The sequence below is a fragment of the Alternaria incomplexa genome (assembly GCF_024043165.1).
Source record: "Alternaria incomplexa strain BMP 0042 chromosome Unknown scaffold_2, whole genome shotgun sequence".
In the NCBI taxonomy this organism is placed as follows: Eukaryota; Fungi; Ascomycota; class Dothideomycetes; order Pleosporales; family Pleosporaceae; genus Alternaria; species Alternaria incomplexa.
Window position 1 is genome coordinate 1,527,349 of NW_026249851.1, and position 27,072 is coordinate 1,554,420.

At 53.4% G+C, this 27,072-nt stretch overlaps 13 protein-coding genes across 13 annotated transcripts; 7 read left to right on the forward strand and 6 right to left on the reverse strand.

Moving 5' to 3' along the window:
* Positions 1–930: 930 nt before the first annotated feature.
* Positions 931–2,500, reverse strand: J4E90_002011 (uncharacterized protein; the record flags this gene model as incomplete). The annotated part of the gene is made up of 3 exons (XM_051431595.1): positions 931–1,003; positions 1,058–2,350; positions 2,406–2,500. 3 exons carry the CDS (start codon positions 2,498–2,500, stop codon positions 931–933), a joined length of 1,461 nt encoding a protein of 486 aa, XP_051294729.1.
* A 603-nt stretch (positions 2,501–3,103) lies between these two features.
* J4E90_002012 (uncharacterized protein) lies at positions 3,104–4,623 on the forward strand (the record flags this gene model as incomplete). The annotated part of the gene is made up of 2 exons (XM_051431596.1): positions 3,104–4,141; positions 4,192–4,623. 2 exons carry the CDS (start codon positions 3,104–3,106, stop codon positions 4,621–4,623), a joined length of 1,470 nt encoding a protein of 489 aa, XP_051294730.1.
* A 650-nt stretch (positions 4,624–5,273) lies between these two features.
* On the forward strand, positions 5,274–6,419 carry J4E90_002013 (uncharacterized protein; the record flags this gene model as incomplete). The annotated part of the gene is made up of 3 exons (XM_051431597.1): positions 5,274–5,299; positions 5,344–5,632; positions 5,682–6,419. The coding sequence occupies 3 exons, from the start codon at positions 5,274–5,276 to the stop codon at positions 6,417–6,419; spliced, it is 1,053 nt and encodes a 350-aa protein (XP_051294731.1).
* A 3,443-nt stretch (positions 6,420–9,862) lies between these two features.
* Positions 9,863–10,765, forward strand: J4E90_002014 (uncharacterized protein; the record flags this gene model as incomplete). Its single annotated transcript, XM_051431598.1, has 1 exon — positions 9,863–10,765. One exon carries the CDS (start codon positions 9,863–9,865, stop codon positions 10,763–10,765), a length of 903 nt encoding a protein of 300 aa, XP_051294732.1.
* Positions 10,766–10,972: 207 nt separating this feature from the next.
* J4E90_002015 (uncharacterized protein) lies at positions 10,973–12,585 on the reverse strand (the record flags this gene model as incomplete). Its single annotated transcript, XM_051431599.1, has 2 exons — positions 10,973–11,995; positions 12,046–12,585. 2 exons carry the CDS (start codon positions 12,583–12,585, stop codon positions 10,973–10,975), a joined length of 1,563 nt encoding a protein of 520 aa, XP_051294733.1.
* A 606-nt stretch (positions 12,586–13,191) lies between these two features.
* On the forward strand, positions 13,192–14,715 carry J4E90_002016 (uncharacterized protein; the record flags this gene model as incomplete). The annotated part of the gene is made up of 1 exon (XM_051431600.1): positions 13,192–14,715. The coding sequence occupies one exon, from the start codon at positions 13,192–13,194 to the stop codon at positions 14,713–14,715; it is 1,524 nt and encodes a 507-aa protein (XP_051294734.1).
* A 458-nt stretch (positions 14,716–15,173) lies between these two features.
* Positions 15,174–15,802, reverse strand: RPS23 (40S ribosomal protein S23; the record flags this gene model as incomplete). The annotated part of the gene is made up of 3 exons (XM_051431601.1): positions 15,174–15,352; positions 15,434–15,682; positions 15,793–15,802. The coding sequence occupies 3 exons, from the start codon at positions 15,800–15,802 to the stop codon at positions 15,174–15,176; spliced, it is 438 nt and encodes a 145-aa protein (XP_051294735.1).
* A 337-nt stretch (positions 15,803–16,139) lies between these two features.
* On the forward strand, positions 16,140–16,955 carry J4E90_002018 (uncharacterized protein; the record flags this gene model as incomplete). The annotated part of the gene is made up of 1 exon (XM_051431602.1): positions 16,140–16,955. The coding sequence occupies one exon, from the start codon at positions 16,140–16,142 to the stop codon at positions 16,953–16,955; it is 816 nt and encodes a 271-aa protein (XP_051294736.1).
* Positions 16,956–17,458: 503 nt separating this feature from the next.
* J4E90_002019 (uncharacterized protein) lies at positions 17,459–19,228 on the reverse strand (the record flags this gene model as incomplete). Its single annotated transcript, XM_051431603.1, has 4 exons — positions 17,459–17,700; positions 17,760–18,370; positions 18,418–19,039; positions 19,210–19,228. 4 exons carry the CDS (start codon positions 19,226–19,228, stop codon positions 17,459–17,461), a joined length of 1,494 nt encoding a protein of 497 aa, XP_051294737.1.
* Positions 19,229–20,184: 956 nt separating this feature from the next.
* On the forward strand, positions 20,185–21,525 carry J4E90_002020 (uncharacterized protein; the record flags this gene model as incomplete). The annotated part of the gene is made up of 1 exon (XM_051431604.1): positions 20,185–21,525. One exon carries the CDS (start codon positions 20,185–20,187, stop codon positions 21,523–21,525), a length of 1,341 nt encoding a protein of 446 aa, XP_051294738.1.
* A 1,138-nt stretch (positions 21,526–22,663) lies between these two features.
* CCP1 (heme peroxidase) lies at positions 22,664–23,839 on the forward strand (the record flags this gene model as incomplete). The annotated part of the gene is made up of 2 exons (XM_051431605.1): positions 22,664–23,076; positions 23,128–23,839. 2 exons carry the CDS (start codon positions 22,664–22,666, stop codon positions 23,837–23,839), a joined length of 1,125 nt encoding a protein of 374 aa, XP_051294739.1.
* A 413-nt stretch (positions 23,840–24,252) lies between these two features.
* On the reverse strand, positions 24,253–25,445 carry J4E90_002022 (uncharacterized protein; the record flags this gene model as incomplete). Its single annotated transcript, XM_051431606.1, has 2 exons — positions 24,253–25,103; positions 25,160–25,445. The coding sequence occupies 2 exons, from the start codon at positions 25,443–25,445 to the stop codon at positions 24,253–24,255; spliced, it is 1,137 nt and encodes a 378-aa protein (XP_051294740.1).
* A 374-nt stretch (positions 25,446–25,819) lies between these two features.
* Positions 25,820–26,456, reverse strand: GRX5 (monothiol glutaredoxin grx5; the record flags this gene model as incomplete). Its single annotated transcript, XM_051431607.1, has 3 exons — positions 25,820–25,983; positions 26,104–26,377; positions 26,430–26,456. 3 exons carry the CDS (start codon positions 26,454–26,456, stop codon positions 25,820–25,822), a joined length of 465 nt encoding a protein of 154 aa, XP_051294741.1.
* Positions 26,457–27,072: the final 616 nt, after the last annotated feature.

Sequence of the window (27,072 nt, forward strand, 5' to 3'; positions counted from 1 at the left end):
CTTCACTGCTTCTGCGGCCAGATGTTCAAGTTCAGGCTGTTACTCTATCAACTCAGCTCCACAAGATGCGCACCCGCATACGTAATGTAGCAACAGCCGACCCGGCACCCACGATAAGCCCTACGTTATCACCTTGAGGAGCTTCCGAAGAGGGCAACGGCTAGCACTTGTCGCATACTGTTATTTCTCCGCGCGCAATCGAGATGGAAGTGTATACGTAATCCTGAGTGCAGATGGCGATAGCGAGGCTCAGTTGAGCATGTGGAGGGGACATCGACCCCTCTTCCGCACACCCCAGCTCGAGGGAGCTGGAGCTAGAATACGCGAAGAACAATTGTACCGCTTCTACGAACTAGCCTAATTCATCAGGCGTTTTGGGTATGAGGTGTCTGCGCCTACGGCCAAATCTCAACAAAAGTAAGACGAGTCCCACGCGCAAGGGCTCGAAGGGCACATCGCGACTCCGTACTTGTTTACTAAGAACGCCACTGTGCCCTTCCGCCCCGCCGGCCCACCCTGGCGGACCGCCAAACTGCCCAACGTGGTAATTTTGACAAAAACCGTTGATTTCAGATGGCCGAAGGGCACACTGCTAGAGCTTAGGTGACCAATGAATTGGGTCGGTGATCTGCGGGATACGGGTGCTTGCAGAGGGGCACTAAGGCGCGGCCAATTGGGAAGAAGGGTGTGTAGGAGATGTTAGTTGGTCGGGCAGAGGGCGAGGGCACGGGTCGGCGATGATGAAGATGGTCGCATACGTGCTGTGAGCTGAATGGGCGATACGTTTGTAGTAATGTTCATTGGTTTCGGCCACTGCATGTTGCAAGCGCAGAGTTTCCTTCTCTAGATGATGTAACATGGGCTATTGTGCGCACTTTGCTTCCCATCTTAACTTTTGTTGGTATCATAACGCCATGGCTCATGGTTGAATTACAAGGTGATGTCCTCGGTGCGGTAGTGATCTGCTACGATGCGGTAGAGGTATGAAGGTGCGTGTCCGCCACTACAAGACGTTAGCTTACATTCAATGCATCGAGCTGTTCAAATCGCGACTTACAGGTTGGTGATGTAGAGATCCACAAGGTCTGCGGGAACATAGTCGTACAGTGGGTTCTCAACATCGACCTTGTCGACGAACTCGCCGTCGTCGTAGGGAACTACACTTCCGGCGTCACCGTGCTCGATCAGCTCGTCGATGTCGAATGGGTAGACCGGGCTGAGCTTGTATACACCACTGAGCACGACAACAGGTGTCTGGTGTTCCTTTGCAGCCTTTGCAATCATGTGTGCTCCAGCTGCGGCTACCAGACCGCCGTTGGCTAATACGGTATGGGTGGCCAGAATGACCTTGTTGACGCGGGACATTATGGCGAAGACATGGGAGTCTGGGATGACGTAGACTTGGATACCAGCATCGGTGAGGGGCTTCCACTTGTCGTCGTCCTCGTCGTCATCTGGATTCGCTTCTCGCTTCTTGCCTGTAAGAAGGATACCATGCGTGGCAGTGTGGTCGTGGGGATACGTCTCGGCGTGCACGACTGTGAACTTGCGTTTTCGTGCGGCAAACAGAAGGAACTTCTGTACTGTTGTGGACGCGGTGTGGGTGAGGATAATTTCGTTGGCGTGGATGTGCTCGAGGGCGACTTCAGCAATCTGCTTGTCTGAGGTTTCGAGTTCGTCCTGAAGTTCTCTTATGCCCTCCATGACCTCGCCCTTCAGGTCCAGATTTTGGCTCTTGTTGATGCCCTCGAGGCGCTCCAGATTGAGTGCCGTCAGCGTGCTCTTGCCATTTGGCGACGCCTGCCCTGTAGGGGTGCTTGTAGTTGAGGGTGTATCTGCTGGTTGGGAGAAGAGGCCAAAGAGCGAGTGGACGAGGGGAGCGGACGAGGTAGGCGCGTACGAGGTGTGTGAGGTGAGCAACGGGGGCCGTCTCGAGGGCTCGCTAACGTCGGAGGCGTTGTCGGTGAAGACGCTCGTGGGCATGGGTTCGGCAACGGCATGCCGGAGAGGGCTGAATGTGGAAATGCTCGAGTTAAGCGCTGGTCTGTGGAGAGAATCGTGCTGCGCGTGTGCATGTGGTGTTGAGTAGCCTGGCTCGCTGCCTGTTGGTGTTTGCCCTTCGGCATGCTCGTCGACCACCTCGCGCACCAGTCCCAGTACGCGCCGTACGATGTTTCCCACCACCACCTCGTGTGGTTGCGCCGATGTCAACCGCCTGCCGACTTGCTTTATGCGCTCAATGAGCTTGGCGGCATCCCTGCCCTTGAACTCGCCCACTACGCGCAGAAGAAGGGCCGTAGTCGCAATGGCGCATGGTCTCGAATTTCGTATTTGTCGTCGTTTGAGAAGTCTGAGGTAGGGATATTAGTTGTGGTTGCGCTACTGCGCGGAAAGTCGTGTCTCACGAGATGAAATGCTCCACTGAGGCATCTACTGGAGTACTCTTTAGTGACTTCAGGTAGGTTGACAGACCCGGCGCCTGTACCGTCGCGCCCTGCATCGTGGGGATATTTGCTGATTTGTAGTCGAGAGTCCCAAGATTTCGAACGGTATATGGCAGTTATGTGGGGTGGTGGGGTTGTTCCTGGATGACTCTGCGGGTGTCTGTGTGCGTTTGAAAGGGTTCCAGACAACCAGTATAATTTTAGGGGTTCAAAGTATCGGCCACGCGTGTTTTGTTTGTAAGGCACTGTTGGGGAGCGTTGCTTGTTCAAGACTTGGTGGAGGGAATGTGTGAGTCGTAACTAAATTGAGCTTTGAGCGTTCCGATTGGGCACGGGCTCTCCAGCGGTTCGTCATTGGCATGTCCCCAACCTTCTGCTTAGCTGCATACCCGTCTTCTCTCGACAAAGTCACGCCTCGGCCTGCTGCTAGTTTCGCCAGTGCTCGACGAGCATCTTGACTGCGCTGTCGCTGTGTACACGCTTCCCAATAGCCCCACCATCACGGTCACGGAGGTCCTACCGTCATCCCAGACATAAGCATCAGCGCACCCAGCACCCAGGCTACCCCACAGTCCTTCGCCATTCTCCAACCTCGGCCCTCGATCTCATCTCCCGCTGACGATGCGAGTGCAATAGCTGCACAGAGAGAGACGCGCAAGATGGGCGCCGACAGGAGTGACGGCTCCGGCTCCGGCTCCTCGAATACGGAAGCGGTCGCATCCGGATACGACGAAAAGACACCTCTACTCGAGAAAACCCAGGAGGGCCCCTACGAAGACACCAAGCGGCGAAGGAGATGGCTGTATCCGTCGCGCATATCCGACGGCATCGTCGCGGTCGTGGGCGTCCTCGCAACCCCCTTTGTCTATACGGGGCAATGCCTTGTGGCCGCCTTCTACTACGAAGAGGATGGCCACTTCTCCTTTCTCGCCCCGATCTACCACATCTCGCGGACATTCACTCGCGGACGTCGGAAAAAGGTTGCGGCGCACGCTTCACGAGCCTCGGCTGCCCCGGACCGTAGCGAGAAAGGCACGCGCAAGAGTCGCAGTTCGAGTGTCGCGCAGCCCGTCATGAAACAACCCACGAGGCGATCACTGTCAATAGCATCAACCTCGACCGCCATGACGTCCGACTCGGAGAGCGAGCGATCTCCCACACGCGACCCAGACACCGACAGCCCGTCGCGCCACACCCGCTCCAAGTCCAGCGCAACCGCACGAGCAGACGAAATCGCCCCGGCCAAGAGGTCGATACGCATCACGCTACATCACAATGAGGACGCTTTGAGGCAACGCAAGGCAGCGAAGAAGGCCCAATCGTCCAAAAGTAACTCCGTCTCCTCCGAGGCTGCCGCTTCCCTCAAGTCCCCCACTGGGCCGGCAACCGCGTCTTCGAAACAATTGACCAAGTTCCCACGAGCGCCCCAACCCCCGCGCCCCCTCGTGCCACGCCGCCAGCCCTCGTACTCCGCTAAAGGCGTATCCGCTGTCGGGCCGCACCAGAAGACGCTCATCATCGATCTCGATGAGACCTTGATCCACAGCATAGTCAACGGCGGTCGCTTCCAGACGGGCCACATGGTAGAGGTCAAACTCCAGGCATCCGTCGGCGCCGACGGGCAGGTTATAGGTCCCCAGGTGCCGCTCCTATACTATGTTCACAAACGGCCGTATTGCGACGATTTTCTGAAAAAGGTACGCACACCAGCCAGGCACGCCTGATGCCACACTAACGAAACGACCAGGTTAGTAAGTGGTACAATCTGATCATATTCACCGCCTCGGTACAGGAGTACGCAGATCCCGTCATCGACTGGCTGGAGGTGGAGCGCAAGTATTTTGCAGGCAGGTACTATCGACAGCACTGCACTGTTCGCAACGGGGCTTACATCAAGGACCTTGCTCAGGTCGAGCCCGATCTCAGCAAAGTCATGATTCTTGATAACAGCCCCTTGAGCTACGTTTTCCATCCTGGTAAGTTCACCCTCCGTCCAGTGCGCCCACTTGTGCTCGTACTGATTGTGCATCCAGACAATGCCATTCCCATCGAAGGCTGGATCAGCGACCCAACAGACCACGATCTGCTGCATCTTATCCCGCTGCTCGAAGGCTTGCAGTATGTCACCGACGTGCGTGCGCTGCTTGCGCTTCGGCTCGGCATGCCCGCATCCGCCTAGTCAGGTAGCCACAATTTTAGTGGCATTCGCCCTAGTACCTCGCTTTCTAATACTTTTTGTACTATAGACCCGTTGCGCCGAGCAGTTGGCTATGTAGCTCGTTGGAGGAGATACCCAAGATGTTATTCGTTCATGATCCACGCCTCGCCTGAAAGACGTTCCTTTTGAGTTTCTTTTACTCATTACGAACAAGGGATTACCCGCCCGTCGGCATGCAGCTCCGATCTGCCACTTGCGACTTGCCGCATGGGCCTGTCGTCTCGCCCACGTTTTCAAGCCTGCTCCCCCACGCCTGTCAATTCCCTTGTGTCCGGGGCATGACATGCGTGGCGACGGGTACTCACTCACCATCTTCTTACACATCCCGCTTATCTCCCGCAACCTTTCAGCCCCACGACGCCCATTTCTTCTCCCGTGGCTCCATGCAGGGCCGTAATTGCTCTCGCTTGGGTCCCATCAGATCGAGCACGTTGAATGCTTATTACATTAACACACCGCTGCCCCTGCCGCCTCCATGCCTTTACCATGTGGCCGTCGCTCTGAATTGTTCAACGTGCATTTTAACATCTTGTGCCAATGCATTCGTTACAGAGAAGACGCCTGCGCTCAAGTTCGATTCCATCCGAGAACTGTCGCAATAGGCTTAAAACATGGACGTAGCAATGGTTGATTCGAGGTGAGTCTACCACTGGTGGCCTGGATGTAGCTAACAATATATAGCTTGGACCATCCATTCTTTGATGACGCCATAGAAGCAACACACAACACCATACTGCAAGAACATCGTCAACATTTCGATCATCGTATCAGCTCAACACTTCTGCTCGAAGAGATCCGTCGTACTACCGCTGGCAATGGGTCGGCAGACCGAAGATTAGTCGTATGCAGTCGAAAGTTTATACTGTTCATTCGCACCTTTGCACCCTACTTCGATGTCCTTGGCACATGCGTCGAATTGCAGTCAGAATGGGCAGGCTATTTCTGGGCAACTGTTCGTGTAGTCTTCAAGGTATGCATGTAGTACATTTTACATGCAACTTGGACTAACACGGAAGCAGATGAGCGGTGACTGCGTGCTTGTCCTGGAGAAAATTGCCGATGTACTTGAAGCTGTTTCGCAAATCATACCACCCTATCAAGAGGTTTACAACATCTGCAAGCGTAACGGAGCCGAGTCCCATGGCGAGGCTGGAGATCGTCATCTGGCTGCACTTCTGTCTTGCGTATACGCGGATCTTGTACAGCTGTTCTTGGAGCTATATTGTATCTTCTGTCGCGGAGCACAAAGCACGCCCGTCAGCTGTAGGAACGTCCTCCACAGTGAGACACTATGGCGACCATTCGATTCCCGATTCGCCCACCTTGAAACACGGCTAGGCCAGCACAGGAGGTGGTTAGAAACAGAAACTGCGAACCAGACCCAATACTACGCGGACATCTCACAGCACCGCAGAAGTTATATCGAATTTTTGCAACGTCAAAACGAAGTTACGGTCAACGGTCGAGTGGAGCAAAAGGAACAACGGCTGGCGAAGCGCTTGAGGAGAGTGGAGAAAGTACAGCACTGGCTGTCGTCTTCTACCTTGATTGCCACCCGGTCTCCGGGCATCCAACAACCTTATCAAGAGTCCTGCGCTTGGTTCCTGCGTGTTGCTGCATACGCCCAATGGAGGAGCTTGCGCTTTGATAGCAGCATGGCAAATGACCAAGAAGCTTTAGTCGGCAACTGGCAACATCGGGTACTGTTTGTACAGGGTAAGTCGCCGCGCGCATACTCCGGGTTTTCTACAAACTGACAAAAGCTCAGCGAAATCTGGCTTTGGGAAGACCGTCATCTCGCATTCAGTCGTTGAAAATCTAGCTGGTGAAGCGGACGATCCTGATCTGTGCGACGAACCGCCGGCCACTGCAAGCTATCATTTCAATCACCTTCTATCCGAGAACAACCAATCTGAAGATGCCTTTCGGGCTATGGCATGCCAGCTGCTTCATGTTCGTCGGCACGACCGATCCACTTTGGATACTGTCAGCCTTTTATTGCGGAAAACGTCCTTCCGAGAGCATGCCACCTCTGATGAAGTGCTCGATGTTCTTCTCCTTCTACTTCGGCAACATCCCACTTTTCTTGTACTTGATGGCATCGATGAGTGCAGCGATACTGAGACGCTCCTTGCATCGTTAGCAAGGCTTTGTCGTGGGTCTGACACAAGAATTATCCTCTTCAGCAGACCGAATTTGAAGATACCGCTTGAGTATCAGAAATGGGCTTCAGATGCTCCTCACATTCTCTCGCTTACCGGTCAACACAATACTGCTGCTATCGATCGATTTGTGGTACCGGAAATGAACCGCCTAGCAGATCAGGGCTTCTTCGGTATTTCTATGGATCGAAGGCTCATGTCGGGAGTCGCGAGGACGGCAGATGGGGATTTTCTCTGGGCCAACATGTTGTTGAAACTCCTTCAGTCGCCGCTACTGTCGTCGGACGAGCGACTGGATATCCTCCAGGGAGTGCATTCAATACAGGGCCTGGAAGCGCTCTTCCGTATCATGTTTGACGCATTAGCGCGCCATCCGCCGACAGAAAAACGCGTCGTTGTCGATACATTTCGATGGTTGTCTTTCCCAATCAACCGCATGTGTCCGGGGGCACTACACGCTGCTCTGGACACATACAGACCCAACATTCCCGAGGGTCCGCATATGGCCGATGTTATACAAGCCTTGCCGGAACTGACATGTGGTCTTCTCTGCGTGGTCAACGACGAGATCGCTTTCACCCACGAATCCATACGCGATTACCTTCTCAACCCACTATCTCAAGGCTCAGAGTTCAGTCTTTGCGATACAAGCAGCGTCCATGGCCACCTTGCTGCACGATGTCTATCATATCTTGCTCACGATATACCAAAACGTCCTCTCGGTGCTTTGCAGCCTCACAGTCCAGCCATGCCACCTACCATACCTACCAGTAGTGGTGCGAGCCAAAGAACAAGCGCGTCGATAGACAGTGGATACAAGTCCCTGTCTTCATCAGACGGAGACAATCACATCCATGCGATGCCGACAATACCAACTGAACACAACAGCTCGAGGGCGAATAGTATCCGCACCGTGCCTTTCGATACCCATTTGCCTTTCTTGCGATATGCAGCGCTCTGCTGGCCCATCCATCTGAGCCGCGCTCTATCCCCATCTTCACACTACACCACAACCTCCTCAGCAGACACACTTCCCTACCTACCCGCCTTGAGTGCCTTTCTAGCTTCTCGTGTCGCGGTCACTGCCTGGGTAGAAGCTTCTTTTCGATATAGTCTACCGCCCACGCTCACTCGTCTCATTGGCCCGTTGTCGGATTTGAAGGGTGAGATATCGCCTGCTACTGTGGAGGGCAAAGAGCTAAGGCTAGTGGTCACTGAGATGAGGATTCTGAGTGAGAGACTGGTGGGATTGAAGAGAGAGCATGAGGGTGTCATGAGGCGGAATCCGAGTTTAATGTGGCAGATGGATGAGCCGGGTGGGAATACTTATTGGCCGGTTTGGGAAGATGTTCTTGCAAATGTGAGTGGAAGGTAACGGCGAAAGCGCGCGAAATTTTTGTTTTGAATCATTCGGGGTTGGTCGCAGCGGAGTTCGGTATGTGTTTACACATGATTACTCGATGGATGGCGTTTCCCTCACGTCTCATGAACGCATCGAGACAGTATTGGATCTTTGATATTCGTACCTAGTAGCTTTAGCTAGTTTGGGAGCGCTAGTGGTGTATATATGTTCTTCTCGGTCCAAAGCTCTCACATCGTTCTATATCCCAAATGATTCTTTCTCAAAAGATGCACCTGATACCCCTATGTGGTGCATTTTCGAAAAAGTGCATACAAAGGCGCTATGTCTGGTCTGCTTCAACCACACACAAGGCAATGAGTCTCTCAAAAGACATATGCCCTTCTGATATATGTCGCTGGACCAGCACTCCGATGATCAAGGAAGAAACGACATTCCAACCCCTTCATGAAATGGGATATTCATTCTCATGCTGAGCTCCAAAAGAGATACAGGCGCATTCTATGTGCTTCGCAGCAACCCATTCTGGGACCTTGAAAGGAATAAAAGGTGCATCAAATCGATACATAGAGGTTTTCGAAACTGAATTTGAGGAGCTGCGCAATATCGGTTCTAACAGAAGGCACTGTAGGACTTATGTGTTGAGATTGTTCCAAAAACCGTATGGGAAGTCACCACATGAGAGCACAGCCGAAGGAATGGACTGCCGGCTTCCTTGGTGCATGAAACTCCACCTTTTTTCTGTTCTCTTCCGTTCCTCAACATGCAGCGAGAAGCTTGAAAATCCAGAAGCGATATTTATCTCGTTCATGATGCGGAGTGCAAGATTTACTATGTAGCATCTACCTCTTAATGTCTCAAAACTCGTTCTGGTAGGACTTATGTGCGCTCGTCCAGAAGAATGGCAGAGAAAGTCCATGTGAATGTTTAATGGAAGTGGAGATGACGGAATCTCTAAATCAGCAATGCATTGTTCCATGCCGTTCTCTCCTTATTTCCCGTTAGATCCCATGGATGCTTTATCCCGGATCAGCCATCTTACCATTTGGTAGTCTGGCGTCATGGGTATAAAACTTCTTTGTAATCATCCCCTGATCCTTCCAAAATCACACATGCGGTCTCGTCATTCAAAACGAAAGAGAGACAGCACATGTCTCTCTCTAAAAAACCTCTTTCCATGGTTCTATGTTCCGCTTTTCGAATGCGCGACTTCATTTTCCAGAACGGGGGAGAGACAATTCCATGCTCTAACAGCAAGTCCGCGTACATTGCGTGTCCAGAAATGCTCGATTACCTAGGTATGAAGGGGTCTCCGTATCCGCAGATGGTTGACATGTGAGACTTGACCGAGTGAGAGTGAATTATACGCCGCCAGGCATGGTTTTTGGTTATGATGGACGAGCCCTTGGCATGTCGGGAAGATGTGGAAGCAGACGTGGATGGTGTGGGATGACTTGCCCTGACGCCAAGTCTGAAGCATGTGATTTCGCGTCCCGAGGTCCCTACGATTGGCCAATTGCGGCGACACGTACCTTCACCTGGTGAAGTTTACGGCCGCGACAACGATGCTTTTGCTCTCAACCTGAGACACAGTATCTCGTTGTTCCTCAGCTTGGCACACTCGACCAAGGGAACAATCCACCACGACCTGACCTTCATCCTTCGCGACAACCCCACCATGGCGCCCCCGCCGTCCTCACTCTACACCCTCTCCTTCGCGATCGCGACCCTTGCTACCCTGCTTGTCGCGGCAACACTGCGTCTACTTGCCATACTTCCAAATGCGCGCTCAAAGTCCACACCACTGCGCAAGCGCCCGCTCGCAACACGTATCCTCGTCGTTCTTGGATCAGGCGGACATACACACGAGATGTTCTACCTACTGCGAGATCTAGACACACGGAAATACACACACCGAACATACGTGGTCAGCAGCGGAGATGCGTTCTCAGCGCAACGCGCCGCGGAGTTCGAGCGAGGACTCGAAGATGGGGAGAAGGAGCCACTGCGAAAGCAAGAATCGGAGGAAGAGGCGGTGCAACCAGACGGCACGCGAAGAAGACCTGTGATGGAGATTACAGATGCAGACGGCACGACACATGCTCTAGAAGAGAAGAGGGTAGAGAGACCAACATGCACCGGGCCAGACCACTACAACATCGCCGTCATCCCTCGCGCGCGCAAGATACACCAACCACTCCTCACAACGCCTTTCACCTCACTTTACACCCTCCTAACTTCCTTCACACCTCTCCTCCGCGCACCACCACTTCTGGCCGGCCAAGCCCCTACAACACCATACGAAGCCGCAGCTGCCGACCTCCCAGATCTCATCATCACCAACGGCCCAGCCACGGCTGTAATCCTTGTCCTCGCAAGCCTTATACTGCGCTTCTTCAACATCAAGGGCGCGAATAGTAGAGGCAAGTGCAAGACTGTGTACGTAGAGAGTTTTGCACGAGTCAAGACACTGAGTCTAAGTGGGAAACTGCTGCTAAAGGTCGTGGATCGCTTCCTGGTGCAGTGGGAGGAGTTGGAGGGCGCAGGAGGACGAGCGGAATACTGGGGCATTCTGGTATGAACTCAAGAACGATTTCATGGGAGAGGTTCAAGAGATCATGGTATGCATGATGCAGGCGTTTGATGTTCATTTACAGCGAAGATACCCAACAGGCCACAGAAAGCCTAGCTGAGTTTTCGGCTTCAATCCATGCTATATATACAAAAGGTATGCTACAAGTCTCGTGTCGCAGGCGTGATATGTTATCATGCCATCGTCTCAGTCACTCTAGTCGAGGTCGGCTGTTTGACTGGGAATCTGCTTCTTGCCCAGATACGGCTTCGTAGCACTCTTCTGCATGTGCTGACCTAATGCCGCCAGCAAGCTCTCCTGGTCGACAAGCGGCTTCTCCTTCTGGCTCTGCACCTTCTTCTGATGCTCAAGCTCCCACCTCAATTGCATGGGCGTCTTCATTGCCTGCGCCGCTCTGTGCTTTTGCTTTGCAATTTCTCGCGCGACCACACCCTGTTCGGAGTGTTGCGCAACCTTGATAGGACGCGGTATTTCGGGGTCCCTGTCTTTCTTCGCTTTGATGGAGAACTCGTGGATATCGCTACGGAGTTCTTCTGCAATGGTGTCGGGGAAAGGTGGCGCAACGAGCGTGTAAGCCATGGACTGCGAACCTTCGACAATGTTTCGTCTTGTGTCCACATCATAGGCCGAAGGAAGCTCAGGGTCTATGCTTATTGGAGCGGCGGTCTTGAATCGTTCCTGCTCTTGCCTTTGAATCTCGGCGAATTTTGCCTCGAGGTCGACTGGGCTCCTGCTATTCGTTGCGTCTTGTTGAGCTTGGTCCTCCTTGTTCTTGCTCCGCCAACGACTCAAGCTCGTGAACGGCTGGCTCACCTTGGCCAGGGCCTTTTTGAGTAATGTTTTCTTGTCTTTGCTTGTTTCTTTTGTGGTACCAACAGCTTCAGTTCCTTCCACACGTTCCCATGGCCATTCCAGTCGTTGCCGTGTGCCTGCGATGTATCGATGGAAGATGGGAAGTCCAGTTCGAGGATCGTATTGGTGTGCTTCGGGTATTGTGTCGTTCCCGTAGTCAGTACCGGTGTATGGATCAATGCCGGTTGTATGCCGCTCCATGTAGATCTTCTCAACCACGACGTCCTCGTAACGCTTCTGGCCTCCCTGGTCTATCTCGGCTGGTACCACGAGACGTACATTGCTCAAGGGCATAGGCACCTCGTTCTCTACCTTGGGCCCCATCTCTTCGGCAGCACTACTAAATAGATTAGTGTCGAAGTATTGCTGGCAAATGTTAACACTCAAACTTGATGACACAGCTAGGCGGTAAATACCAAGTTCATGCCCTTAATAACGACGTCGTGTGATCGATCTATGGTCTCTCGTACCACACCGACCTTACCCGCCTCTTTTCCTTTCAGAATTACGACACGATCACCCTTCACAATTGGAAAGTATTTCTTATCGTCCACGACCAGCGGGTACTCGAGCTCGAGGCCTTTCTTTTCCCTAAAAGCGTTCCGGCTCTTCTGCGCCTCGATAGGTATCTCAGGCTTCTGCACCTGGCCGCCGGTGAGGGCACCGTATTTCTCAGCATCTGGGCCGACGGCGCGATTTGGCCTCAACGGACCAAGTTTCCAGTCCTCTTTTGCATTGGCCAGAGCTTGCTTCCTGACACCCTTGATGCGCTCTTGTTCCCACCCTTTACGCGCAAGGATGGCTCGCTTGATTTCCCATTTGTCCTGTTTGAGTCCCTGGCGCTTCTTGCGTTCCCGCTCGTGCCATTGGATTGCGTTTTTGACCTTGCGGATCTCTTTGAGTTTTTTGGCCTGACGGGCGGCGTTGCGCCCCGGCCTGACGATCAATTGGCTCATGGTGGGCGGGATGGCGGCGGTGGAGATGGAGATGCGAGGGTTTGCGGACTACCGAGCCATCGAATGGCGGGCGGCGAGGGGTGTAGTGGCGGATACGACCGGGGAGATCAGACGGATACGGTGTGTCGTAGGGTTCGAGCCGGTGTTGTTTCCACGGCGATGGATTGTCGGCAGTCGTCCCTCCAGAAGTGGTGAACAGTGCATTCGACCTGGTGAGCCAAAATTCCGCGCCGGCGCCCGGGCGGTGTGGCCGCCTCGGCAGAATCCAAAACACGTCGCCCATGACATGGTGCATCAACCCTACCCATCACCACCCACTTCAGGTGTCTTCCCACCATGGCGCTATTACGGCGCAGACTGCGCTGCCATTACTGCAATACACTGTCACGCGACACTGTCTCACAAATACCCAAGACATTTCACTGTCCGCAATGCGACGCCGTGAATCACTTCGACGAAGTACTTACTCTGCCGCATAAACACCCGAACCTCTCCAACTGACCTGTTCCCCAGCGCGGAAACATCACCGATCCGCCCATCGAAGAAGTCGCGACCGCCCCTCAAGCCTCGTTCCAACACCTGCGCTCCCGCTCCCCAACACCCGCCATGTCCGTACCCGGTGACGACATCTTCTGCGACACATGTCAGCGCAACCAGACCCTCTACGCAAAGCTCTTGGGCGAGTATCTTCCGGAAGAGGATGATCCGACGTATGGGCAATTCTTAGCGGCGTACGAGGACTACAAGGACGAGCTCGAGACCCGGTACCCGCAGGTCTGTAGCGAATGTCTGCCTCGAGTCCAACACCAGATCCGGAACGCGAACCATATTGCCAGAGCAGACAACCTGGCGCGTATCATGGAAGCAAGTAAACAGAAGCGCACAACCGTACATACCCACCGACAAGCGTGGACATTGAGGTTCATTTCGCTGGCGAAGTGGACCTATGTCGTGAGCACAGCAATAGGAATTGTCTGGCATGCTGCTGGACTGTACATGGGCCCGGATGAGGGTATACGGGCGTACCAAGTTTTCAGCTGGGATACTTGTTGGACTCAGGCAAAGTCGGGATGCTGGATGGACGAAATCTGTGTACTTTCGCCCGTGATACTCAAGTGGCTGAACTTTGCGATTATCGCCGATGCTCTCACAATCTGGTGGAACCCCAAGCTGAAACTCAAGACGAACAGCCTTACGGGCAGGATGCGCGGGCTCATGTCACTATGGATGATTCGAATTACTGCCGTGGCTCTTCGTTTCCTAACCCTCTACTACTGGAAAGGTCACACCATCAACAACGACACGTTGACACTATTCCGGTACACACATGTGTGTATGCTCGGAATATTAACCTTCTCGTCTATCATGACATGGAAGGCGGTCCGCATAGTCTACGGCGCCGCGCCCTCTTTTCTTAAAACGGCTCGCGAACCCGTACCCAGCGCACCCGATAGCGCACAGAAGGCAAGAAGAGGCTCTTACCACCCAGCTCATCCCCAAGCAAGCGTTTTCGACAGTATAGCGCCCGATTTTGCAAATGGCATGGATCAGTGCAAGGAGTCCTCCCCTCTTCCCCCATCGCCCACCATCTCAGAAGCCTCCTTCACCACACATGCTACCGACGTCACCACACCCTATGCCCAGCGATCTACATTCTTGGGCGCAGACGACATGGACTGGACACCGACCAAGAATCCCGGAAGTCGGTTCTCTTCACAACCCCCAGAGATTATACCCAACCACTTCTCCAAGACGACATCTCGTCAGCCAGCAACACCCCCTCGTTTCAGAGAACCCCACTCCATCTTCTCCAAACCGGACCCGAATCCATTCCGTCACCGGGTCCCTGCACCGCCGCCACCCTCGCTCGGCGCCAACCAAAAACCTAACCCCTGGAAACCGAGTGTCTGGGCGCCTCCTCTCAAGGAAAACGCACCCAGGTTCTTCAAAGGAGACCAGAAGGCGCAAGGAGGTGCGGGAGAGATACCGGGTCTGGATGGCTTCGGTGTACCGAAGAATGTGAAGAGGGATGCTGAGCTCTTCGCCAGCCCGAAGCTTAAGTATGAATACTACGGGACTATGAAGGACACTGGACTGGAGGACACGTTTAATGCCATGTTTACGAAATAAGATGGATTGCACAAGCAAGGATTGCTAAGATGGCAAAGGTGATTGGCGTTTTGTTTGAGATACCCGGCGGCGCTTCTTTCCTATGTTGCATTGGTCGGAGTTTGTTACTACAGGGCGGATTGTGTACATTACCGTCTTTTTTCGATCAACGAATCATGCATAATATAGAATCTGAAACATATTTGGTGCACCACGTTCACTATCAAGCCCTAAACGACATGGCGACGCACCCAACATCACTCCATGGCATACGCATACGGAGTGGGCGCTTGAATGAGTCAGATTCTATCTAACTCTCCAGCATATCATGACTTTTCATATGCCGGGTAGAAGCACAGATAACCCCGATGTAAAGACTCCGGTAACCCCCCATAGTGATCCGCGGATTCCATCATTCGTTCATGGCGGGCTTGTGGTCCACGTTCGTTTCCTTCCTTGACTCCTTGCAGACGAGTCCTCTATGACCTGGGCTTCTCCTTCTTCTCCTTCCACAGTGCGGACAGACCGACACCGGAAACCTTGACGACCTTGAAACGCACACCGGGAATATCACCCTTGGCCTTGCCCTTACGACCGAAACCAGCGAGGAGGACCTCGTCGTTCTCGTCGACGAAGTTCAAGCAACCGTCGTTGGGAACTGGCAGATTATTAGCCCACGCTCTCATTGTTGCCACAGGCTCGTCGCCGATGCCTCTTCAATCTCCGCATAGTGACATACCGAAAGCGGTGACCTTCTTTCCGTTCTTGATCAATTGTACACGGACACACTTTCGGATGGCGGAGTTGGGCTGCTTGGCCTCAACACCGACCTTCTCGAGAACGATGCCCTTGGCGTGGGAAGATCCACCGAAGGGAGACGACTTGTAGGCGGTTCCGAGGAGACGCTTCTTGTAGTGGAGATCGGCCCATCGTCCCTCGCGGCGATGGTTGCGGAGCTTGCGGGCAGCGTTGAGACCTCTTGGCTTTCCTGATGATGTTGTGAGCAACTACCCAATATACGCCCGTGTCAGGACGGCGAAGGCGTGGAATTGTGCATTTCGCGTCGATCGAGGGCTTCTGGAGGGAGTGGCTGCGTACCTTTACCCATGGTTGCGGTATTGACGACGGGTGTGCTGGGGGAAGTGTGGTTAGTATCGCGGACGTCGAAGTATTTTCGAGAGCGGCTGGAATCAGTGTGCGCCAGAGCCAAGCCCCACAGCTTAGCGGCGTTGGCCCGGAAGGGGTTAGCGCCGCACGGCCATCTTATCTTATCGGGCCATCGTCATCGCGTCTGGGGAGAACATCAATGAACACCAGCACAGTTGCAGCTCAAGTCAGTGAACTTCAAGATTCGTAGTGATCAGTCTAATTTCCCATCGCAATACTCACACATTTCCAATCACCTAAACTTAGCCACAAAGAACGCGCTCAGCGCATGCACCACTATGACTTCCAAAGACGACAAGAAAGTCACCAAGACGCAAACTAATCGCCTACCTGCGCCTGCGCTGTTTGTTGGGCCACCGTCACACAATGCCTCCAATACATCGCTGCACGAAGTCCGAACACCTGCAAGGGCTCCGCTAGTCCGCCAGCGCTCACTCCTTTCTCCTGATAACAAGCGACCTCTTCCACCCACGACCACCAACGATGGCGACCACCTCAGCCTCACCTCCACGAACCCCTCGGCGCCATTCCAACGGCGACAAAGACAGCACAGCCAAGCCGCAGATGCCGAAGCATCGTCACGCGCCGAAGCGATATGGGCAGAAATGCAAAACACGTTGGAGGAGGTTGAGCTGAGCGCCATCAAGGGCCCAGGCATGACTGTCTTCGGCTCTGAACACTCTCGAGCACTAGATGAGCTGCGAAAAGCGCAGATAGAACTTGCGAAAGCATGGGCGCGCTCGGAAGAGGATGAACAGACACCCGAACAACAGAAGAAGTCGCAGGACAGTAAAGCGAACGACTTGCAACCCCAGAGTCTAGCGAACCACCCTCACGACGGAGCAGGGTCGGGAAAAGGCGAAAAGCTGTTCGACCGCATCAAGCTGGAGGAGGAAACAGAGAAGGACATCGAGCTGAGTCGGAAGAGGAGAGAAGAGAACGACCGATACTTTGAGAAAGTGAACAAGGGTGTGCAAGAAGTCGTTGTAAGACTGGAAGAGGTTGCAAAGGCAATGAGAGGGGTGGAGAGCGAGAGCAAAGAGATCTGGGGACATGGGAGCGAAGACAGTATGGACACGGCGAGCGTCACTTGAGACGATGCACAGCCTGAGCGGGAATTATCCAGAACAATATGCCATAAACGGGCAGCGTACATCTAGGCCGCTTTCGAACCTACTTCGACGAGAAAGACGGGACACACGCTCTCGCGCTCCCTCGTCATATCGAAGATACACACGTCCTATGGAGGCCTCTGGCAAAAGCCACATGCTCGATTGAGGGATCGCAGGTTTGGTGGTAATACACGAACAGACTGAAGAGGCTGGTGTAAGCCATTGGCAACAACAACAAATAGTACCGCGTGGAAACACATTTACTCCATGTGCAATGGACAGCATCTTTAGATCGTCGCTACGCCGGGCAATACAAGTAGCGTGTTAGATTTAGTGCCGCAATGATCGATAGTGGAGTTCAAAGGTATAAGTATTTCAGCGAAATCAAGACTGCGTGCCTTGTTTTGCGTGATCTACATATACGAGATGTAATGTTTTACCGCCTCTGTTTCATACTCTTCATCCATTACGTCTACACACACCGTCTACAAGAGATAGCGGTACTCCGGATTCAGATCGCCCATTTCGGTCTTCTCATACTCCGTCAATCCTACATCCCTGACGCTCTTATTCCTCTTTCGGTTCGATAAACTGCACATGACAAAGTACGCGCAGCAACTTAGTGCACTGAGGCACACAAAGCCGATACTGATGGAATACCCTCGCGTATACTTTGGCGCGTCAGTCTTCAAGAACGAGTAGACAGCGATGATTCCACCAATGTTGCCTGTTATTTTCGGTTAGCATTTGATACCTCAGATATCATATGAGAGATTTCAAACTTACCAAAGCCGACTTGCCATGCACTTCCCACAGCTCGACGGTGGTGACCACCCAAGTTCATGTTGAACCAACATACAATGACCGGCATGGCGGTGTAGGCTCCCATGGCGACAAGGAAGAGCGCTCCATATTGCAGGTCATGGTTGTCATGTACGGTGATCAGAATAGCGAATCCAGCGATGCATACAGCGATGGGGAAGATGGTGAAAAGGAAGCGGTGTTTGAGCCTGTCCGAGAACCATGCGACAAGCATCGAGAAACCAAAAGCGGCGGCCCATGGAGGAACACTGTGCAGCTGTGTCTGGATCTTGGAGTAACCATAGCTCTGGATGATGGTGGGAGAGAAGTAGGCGTAACCATAGGCAGGTACGATCAAGCCGAAGTACATGAGTCCGCCAATGAGGATCTTGGGGTCCTTGAACACATTCACAACGTCCTTGGCCTTGATAGGTCGTTCACGTGCGGAGCGTCCTTGGTCGATTTGAAGTCTGGCTTTGACAAACGCGCGTTCGGGTTCCGAGAGCCACTTCACTTCTTCCGGGAAGTTTGGGAGCAGAAAGAAGAAAGCGAACGAAACCAGAACAGTCAAGAGTCCTTCCAGAATGAAGATCCATCTGCCAGAGTCAGTGATTTCCAACACAAATGCACGGTCGAAAAATACCTCCAACCCTGATATCCGCGCATGCCGTCCATCTTGCCAATCGCAGAAGCTAGCAGTCCACCAAAGGCTCCGGCCAGAGTCGTTGAACTGAAGAAGAACGAATATCGTTTCTGCGCCTCGTGTCTGCGGTACCACATACCAATCAAGTAGAAGGCACCCGGAAACATGCCTGTCTCGAACACACCGAGAAAGAATCGAGTCGCAAGCAGGCCAGAGTAATTTTGCACAAAGCCTTGCAGCATAGTAACGAGACCGAAACCAAACATGCAGATGCTGAGCCAGACGCGAGGTTTCATCTTTTTGAGAAGGACATTGGACGGGATCTCGAAGAGGATGTAGGGGACGAAGAAGATGACCAGAGCAGTGTTGTAGCGATTATCTCGTGCCAGATCAAGTTCCTCGCTGAGGCCAAAGACGTTCGCATTTGCAATGTTGACACGGTCCAGGAAGGCTAGGAGATACATGATGCAAAGGAAGGGAATGACATGGAGGTCAATCTTGGTCACGAGTTTGGATTCCGTGGTGTTGGGCGGACATGGGACAAGTGCCGGGTCGTCGTCGTAGGTATTGTCATAGTGAGGGATTGGATCTGTCTTGTCCACGTCCGGAGACGGCACGTCTTCTGCGGATGATCAGCATATTTCAACGACTCTGTATATATGGCAAAGAGCGTAGGATGGTGCAATGATGATCTGTGCAAAATGAAGCTGACGATGAGCTTGGAGCTGACAAGATGCGTCAAGCACTCCGCGGGAGTCATCGGGGCCAGCTTCGCAGATTGCGGCGACTTACTCTCTTTCCTTCCGAACATGACGACGGTCAGTGAGCTTGACTCTATCCGCCTGGGTGACTTGACTAGTGTTCGGGAGTAGGTCCGATGCCAAATTCACACTTGCATGGCACTTGCAGAGGCGGGAGCGAAGGCAATATATCCTGGAAAGCGGACAGTGAAATGGAGTCACAGCGAAGGCCGAGGTCGCTGGTACCCTAGCACAAATCTGACCACTCTCGCATCGTCGACGCTCGCCAACCCCGCATCTCTGGCTTTGGCTGTTTGCCCATGCATGCGTAAGCGATGGAGGTCCTCATTAGGAAGCTGCGCTGCCGGTCGCCAGCGCGAAGTCACGGGTACCCAAGGACATGGCGCAAACACGGCGTGCAACTAATCGTCGACCGCTCGGCTTTGGAACAAGCAAAAAGACAGGCGACATTGGCCGGCTCAAACCTGCTGGAAAAGGACCGTAAGCGTGCGCCTCGCGTGTGATGTAACCATGTGATCAGCAGTGTGGCGCCGGGCCTAAAGGGAAAAGATGCGTCGGCACGTATTGATGCGGAATAGCAAGCGCGCATCTTTCCGCATGGCATTGTCGGAACAGTTGCAGAACTCCACCTGCAGACGTAGTTGTTGCCAGGGACAGTCTGGGCTGATGTCAACTGGGGACTGTCGACATGGTGGTGAAGGGCGTGTCGGCGGTCGCTGAGCAAAGGCCAGGTTTTATATCCGAAGGGCCAACCTTGTAGTTTTGGTTTGGTCGGGCAAGCTGGTTCGGCAGCCGACATCAACTCAAGCCTGGGCGCGCGGAAGTCTCAGCGTCGTCCACACTCCTTTCCCTGTGCCTCCTCTCCTTCAGCCTCTCGACCCTGCACTCTCAATCTCGCCATCCTCCCAGCACCGCATGCCAGGCCCGACCCACGACGTGGAAGTGTGACTGCGAGCGACCCGTTACCCGTCGACGATACCCCGAGCGGCTGGCCTGCTGACCCGAGATGGTGAATGCCAAATATGTCGCCTTTACCGTCAACAAGCAGACTCCCTTCTTGCAGACGCCAGACCAGGCCTATGCCACCGTAATCAACTGCCGGCGGCCAGGCGGGAAACGCGCGGGGCTGGCGCACGAGGTGCGATCCCACAATGTGCCGCTGGCCATGGTCGAAGGCAGTCTGAAGCGCAAGCGGGTCGACGAGTCCAGGAAGGACTCTGAGCACGCGGCCAACCCGGCCGCCTCTTTCGGAAACGATGCGACTCCACTCACTGCGGCACCGGCCCGTCCACTGCTTAACCAGCAGTGGCAGCAGCGCAAGCCGACGAGGTTACGAAGGGGCAAGATCCTGTCCAAAGGCGTCGACCTGGACTGCTGGTTCATCATACTGTCCTACTCGGACCCTGCGCAGTTGCTCGAGATGCGTAGCAAGATTGCCTCATGCTACCGGTTTTTGCGGGATAACCCCATGCTCTGGAAGCATAGCAGGGTTTACTATTACGGAACCGACATGCCGGACCCACCTCCAGGTCTCACCGAGTTCCAGTTCGCCCACTTGCGCCATGGGCATGGCTGTATGGACTGCGGCGCCCCAAACACTCGCAAGACCTTCTGGGCCTTCCTGCGCCGCATGTGCAAAGACTGTCTCAACACCCAAGTCATCAGGGAATACGATGCTGTTGCCCAGCTGAGAGGTCCAAACGGCGAAGACGTATCCTATATCCGCGCTGCCTTGCCCAGTGGCATCTTCGATTCATGGGGTAACTTTGTCGGCGTGGGACCAGCGAGTACGCATGCGCTGAAGACCATCTACTTGCGGTCAGACGTGCAGAAGCTCGTTGCCGAGTTCCACAAGGAGTCCAGAGAGAGGGACCCCAACACAGAAGAGACGGCTACATGGTGGACTGAATGGCTTGCTGACAAGGCCAAGAAGGTAGAAGAGCGCCAGATGTTTGCAAAGAAGATGGAGCAGTGGGAAGAGATGCAACGCACGGCTAGAACTTCTGACTACACTGCAAAGAAGTTACGGCGCAAGAACTTCTTCAAGGAAAAGGCGTCCCAACTCGATCCACCCATCAGTATCAAAGAGCTAGAAGCGTGTCCGGCATACAAGCGTGCCATTACCATCCCCAAAGACCCCAACAGCACCTCCTGGGATCTTCTCAAGCCCAAGATCGTAAAGGAAGCCGCCGAAAATGCGGCCAAGAGAAACATGGAAGAATCGCGGCCGGCAACGGCATCGACGTCCGGCATCTCTACGCCTACCGGCAGCCTGGACGGTTACCCGCACACGCAGCCGTATCTCGGCATGATCATGGGTATGCCTCCGCACAATGGCATGTACTGATCATATTTTCTTAAGAGTTCACGCTGGGACGAGTAATACGCGAGAAAGCTAATGTTTTGGGTAATGATTGCATTAATGTCATGGCACTGGAGTTGGAAATTGGTATGGCTTCTGGCTTCTTCACGCACACAAATCCAAGTGAGCATTTCTTTGCAAGGCGTTTATCAAGACTGGGAACTGCATTGAAGGACAAGGGATAGCAGGCGTTAACTGTACTGGCTTCTTTTTCATTACCGATACGTATCGTACGCCCTGGATATAATTGAATCGAAATTTTGCTTGACAAATACCTGCGCCGAGGACAGTGAGGTACCACAGCTGGATCGATAAAACTGCCTCTTCGAGCGATGCACCCACTTTTGTCGTTCACGCCGCTCATCGGAGAGCAACGGCATGTGGGCATGGCACGAGTCATTTCCGGCGGCTTAGTACACGAAAGCTCTGGTTGGCCACCATGTCCTACCCAGGATAGCAAGCAGCGACGAGACACCAGACGTCGTCTGTAACACCACGTGTCGAGCGTGGCAATATCCACTGCTAAGGATATCAGACAAAGTTGCCGCAGAGCCTCATCAGGTACCCCTCATCTCGCTCGCTGGCCTGCGTCGATCGACGCCACCACAGCGAATCACAGAGCGTGGAAGTCGGCTTATGCACGAGGACAAAGCCCAGCCCTGCGCAGCTACAAAACCACGGGTCTCCCTGCCTGATAGTCTCAAACTCGAAACCGTCATCTGCTAGAAGCGCGGATTATATAACCCAATCGGCGGAAATGGCTTCACGATCGGAAAAGTGTCGCGGCGGCATCAGATATCGTAATCCCAAGGGTCCAGACGATTATGCCCCGTAATGCGTCTGATTGGCGCAGAGGCTATCAAAGTGGGTCGATGCCGTTGTTTCCAGAAAGATTGTCGCCATCTGAGTCCGAGGCAACGAAACATTATCTTTAAAAGCTTTCCCGTGCCTACGCTCTATTCGCGTTTGTGTTTTCACTCTCTTTGACCTTCCTGCCTTTGTGCTACTGTCAATTGACCTTTTCAGAGGCAAACCGCTCCACAAGTAGCCTATCAACAGACATCCAGCTGTTGCACAAATTATTCTGCTCGGCCGACTCGATCTCCCATCCACCGTCTGCACAATGGCATCTGCCTCGCGAAGCTTCTCTCGCGCCCTGCGCACCGCCGCTCCCTCGTTCCGCACCACCTCGACCCGCTCCTCTGCCCGCTTCGTCGCGCCCACACAGAACGCCTTCCGCAACCAACGACGCGGATACGCTTCTCAGGAGGATGGACCAGACAAGCATGAGGGCAACCCAACGGGCCTAGCCTGGGGCGCTGGCGCTCTCCTTGTCGGTGCTGGTGTATACGGCCTCTACACATACAAGCCAGAGTTGTTCGGCCAGACCAACAGCAGGAAGATCTTCACACCCAGGTTTGAGGACTACCAGAAGGTCTACAACCACATCGCCAAGAGGCTTGAGGAGCACGACGACTACGATGATGGTAGCTACGGTCCCGTTCTTCTTCGCCTTGCATGGCACGCCTCGGGAACGTGAGTACTCTGCCCTCATGTCTATCAGACACATGAACTGACATACAACAGCTACGACAAGATGACGGGAACTGGTGGTTCCAACGGCGCTACCATGCGCTTCGCCCCCGAAGGTGACCACGGCGCCAACGCTGGTCTCAAGGCCGCCCGCGATTTCCTCGAGCCCGTCAAGGAGGCCTTCCCATGGATCACCTACTCTGATCTGTGGATCCTCGCCGGTGTCTGCGCCATCCAAGAAATGCAGGGCCCCAAGATCCCATACCGCGCTGGCCGCACCGACCGCGACGTCTCCTTCTGCACACCCGATGGCCGTCTTCCCGACGCCAGCAAGGACGCTAGCCACATCCGCGCCATCTTCGGCCGCATGGGTTTCGACGACCGCGCCATGGTCGCCCTTTCCGGTGCACACGCCCTAGGTCGCTGCCACACTGACCGCTCTGGCTTCGACGGCCCCTGGACCTTCTCTCCCACCACCCTGACCAACGACTACTACAAGCTCCTTGTCGAGGAGAAGTGGGCATGGAAGAAGTGGAACGGCCCCAAGCAGTTCGAGGATGTCAAGACCAAGAGCTTGATGATGCTGCCCACCGACATGGAGCTTGTTAAGGACAAGAGCTTCAGGAAGTACACCGACCTATACGCCAAGGACAACGACGCTTTCTTCAAGGACTTTTCCGAGAGCGTCATGACTCTATTTGAGCTGGGTGTACCGTTCCAGCAGCCTGAGGACCAGCGCTACGTCTTCAAGAGCTCGTTCGACTAAGTCTGTGCGAGAGTGGGAGAGAAGCATTGGGGGTTACTTTGAATCAGAGATATCCATCTAGACTATTAGACCGTTGCTTAGTTAAAGGCAGCATGCGCTAGATCACTTTTGGAGGTTATGCATTTATTGTTACTTGCTTTGTAGACTTTTGAAATGCAGCATACAAACAAGACGTTGTGAACATCGTCCCTCTCCGTCGTGTTTTGGAAATTTGGCTGAGTAGCGTTGTGACGATGGACGTAGATGAGAGAAAATTCATTTCAACTGAAGCTACCCCATATACCGCGACTTATGTGGCAGCTGGCATGCCCATATTGCGTAGATAGTCTGTAGCTTCCAAACTATCGTAGTTGCTTGCGCTCAGGCCATTGGAGTGGGTATTTTCTCCCTCGAACACGCATTGGCCTGCACACTCAGTCACTCTTCAGCGCAACAGCAAGCTGTGCCGTCTTCTTCTTCCAATATGCCTGATGTTCCTTTTCAATCTCACGCATGTCACTCAATTCCTGCCTGCCCAGTTCTTTCACCTCCATCTCTAGGTTTTTGATGTCATCATGAGGGAGCCTTGTTGGAAGAGGCAGGGCGTCCTTGCGATACCTCGAGGGCTGGTATATGAACTTTGGAAACATGGTCGTTGGGGTGACGGCGTTTTTGTTGTTACGGGCATCTGCTGATACTCCTTCTTCGAGGAAGGTAACGTGCTTCCTGTTGGTACGAGACTTGTCGCGTGCTGGGGAACTCTCGTGTTCAGGGACAAAGAGCGTGGATTCGGCGTCAGTGACTTTCGATGGCGAAGATGAAGCAGGTAATGCCGATTCGTCCGATGGCTGCTTGGTGAATAGCATATGTTCCATAGCTTCCTCGCCTAGGCATGTAGCTCCTAGCTTCCAGATCTCGCCGAGGACCACTTCCCACTCTTTCTGCAATTTCGCTAGTTTAGCCGTTTCCTTAGTGATCAACTCGTCGTAATGGAGCATGCGAGTCTCAAGTGTCTGATCAAGACGTACACTCTTCCCCTCGCTATCAGTGCGCCGTAGTGATAGAGTGAACTGAGAGATGGGTTGGTAGAGCTGAGTGGCTAGGCGCTCGTACTTCGCTGGGGCAGAGATCTTAAGGGGCGAGATATTGGGATCCTGCTGGTTACTGTTGCGAGTAACGGTCTGCAGGGTACTTTCATAGAGAGTATGAAGAAGCTTCTCGAGGGTCTTGTTGATTTTGGAAGAAGCAGTCTTGTAGACGTGGCGACGGTACTTATCGCTGGCATCTGTGCAGTATGATATTAGCGGTCTGCGTTCAGCACATGAAAGAGCATAGCTGTACCTTTGAACTCTACGCCTAGAGGATGCATGTTCGAAGACCTCTTTCTTGCTCCTTTCTTCTCTACACTCCGTACGCTTGAGTGAGACCCGGCGCTCAGCAATGTGGTAGCGTCAGCATCGTCTCCGGTGAACTTGGAGTTGCTGATATTCGTCTGACATGTGATGTTGCCTTGTTCCCTGAAAGCACCCTGGTTTCTGAAAACGGCAGCAGCAGATACCGTCTTCTTCGCCGGCGGGCCCATGTTGCCGCGCGCCCGCAGTTCAGGTACGCTGCGCTCGACCTCCATTCAAATTACCTGTGCTTGGGGGTTTCAAAGGCGTGTTGCGAGTGCTGAGAGGTGAAGTCGAGCTTTGGGGCAGACGCGAAGCTTGTGGGATGTTCCGGCTCCGTTGAGGAAGGCGCGTGGGGACAACAGGAAAGAGCGCTCACATTAGTCACATCATGTAAGGGCAGGAAATCGTTATTTACCCTTCGAATAGTGTGTTATTTGGAGTATATCAGGCATCCCAGCCATGAATTTGATGCGTATCTTGCTCTTCGTATGTATACATATAGTTGTTACACGGGTGGCAGAAGCTGACTAGACATTCGCAACCAAAGTGATACCGTATGGCATAAAGTCCATACGCCTCTCATATTCGCCGTTGTATTATCTGCCTCTTACGGTGCCTGTCCCTCGGCTGGCACAACTACACCCTTCTCTTCCAACATCTTTGCAAGCGATCCATCTTGATGCATCGACATCAGGATGTCACAGCCACCGACAAACTCCTTGTCAACGTATAGTTGCGGTATGGTTGGCCACTCGGAGTATTCTTTGATACCTTTTCGAATTTGTCAGCATATAATGCCCCGTTGCCCATCCTGCAGCCACCCGAAATGTGCCGCAGGCTCGAGTCCTACGGCCAGGTGGCCAAACCGGGGTGGGAACCGTGAAAACGTACCTTGCCTCAGATCCTGATCTTCCAGCACGTTGAAGGCTGTGAACTTCTCCGGATCTACACCTTGCATGCCCAAAATCTGTATGCTGGCTCTCGAGAAGCCGCATTGTGGTGTCTCTGGTGTACCCTTCATGAACAGAACAACAGGCGATGATGCGACAGCCTTGTCGATGGCAGACCGGACTTCATCGGACAGTAATCGTGCTTGGAACGGTATGAGGAATCGTGCCGAGGGGATGGGTCGAGCTGTGCTGGCGCGGGTGGCGGCTCGGAAGGCCTGATGACTGTCAGAATGGATTGAGAATTAGACGTATGTTTCAGGAGCTTACCGAGGGAATTGCGCGTCTTGCAAACATCATGGGTGGTTGGAGTCGTGTAGGGAAGAAGTTCGGGTGATGCGATCACCTCCGCTGTTCGCCGCACCCGAAGTTTTGGATGAGGTCACAACGCCAAGGCCGCTGAATCACCAACCTCCCATTCGTCCTTTTTCACTTTGGCTCCTCTATGTATCAACCGAATAGTAGCCAGGATGTGAACATGCAGAGCACATGGCAGCTAATCTACGCTAGGTACCTTTCACGAAATGTCAGCTCACTAACGATTATCTATACACTGGGGCTTCGCGATGGCCAATAAGCCTAAGGCTAGACTCAAGGTGCATGTTGACTAACGCCGTTAGACCTTAGCGAACGTAGACACTACTATCGCCACGATGAAGTCCGTCGCTTCAACTTCCATTAGGTGGTCTGCATCACACTGTTCGTTCCAAAAGAGGGCATGCCTTCGACACGCTAAAAGACCTCGTGATGCGTCTCATATCTAGAAAGACAAGATCCGGCCGTCCTTCGTGGGCATGTGCAAAACGGTATACAAGCTGCAAGCTGTCATTTGGACACCCCATTCCCATGGTAAATATTGGCAATCGCGGTTGTTAGCATCGAACTTGATCTACTTGATCAATACTCGGTTTGC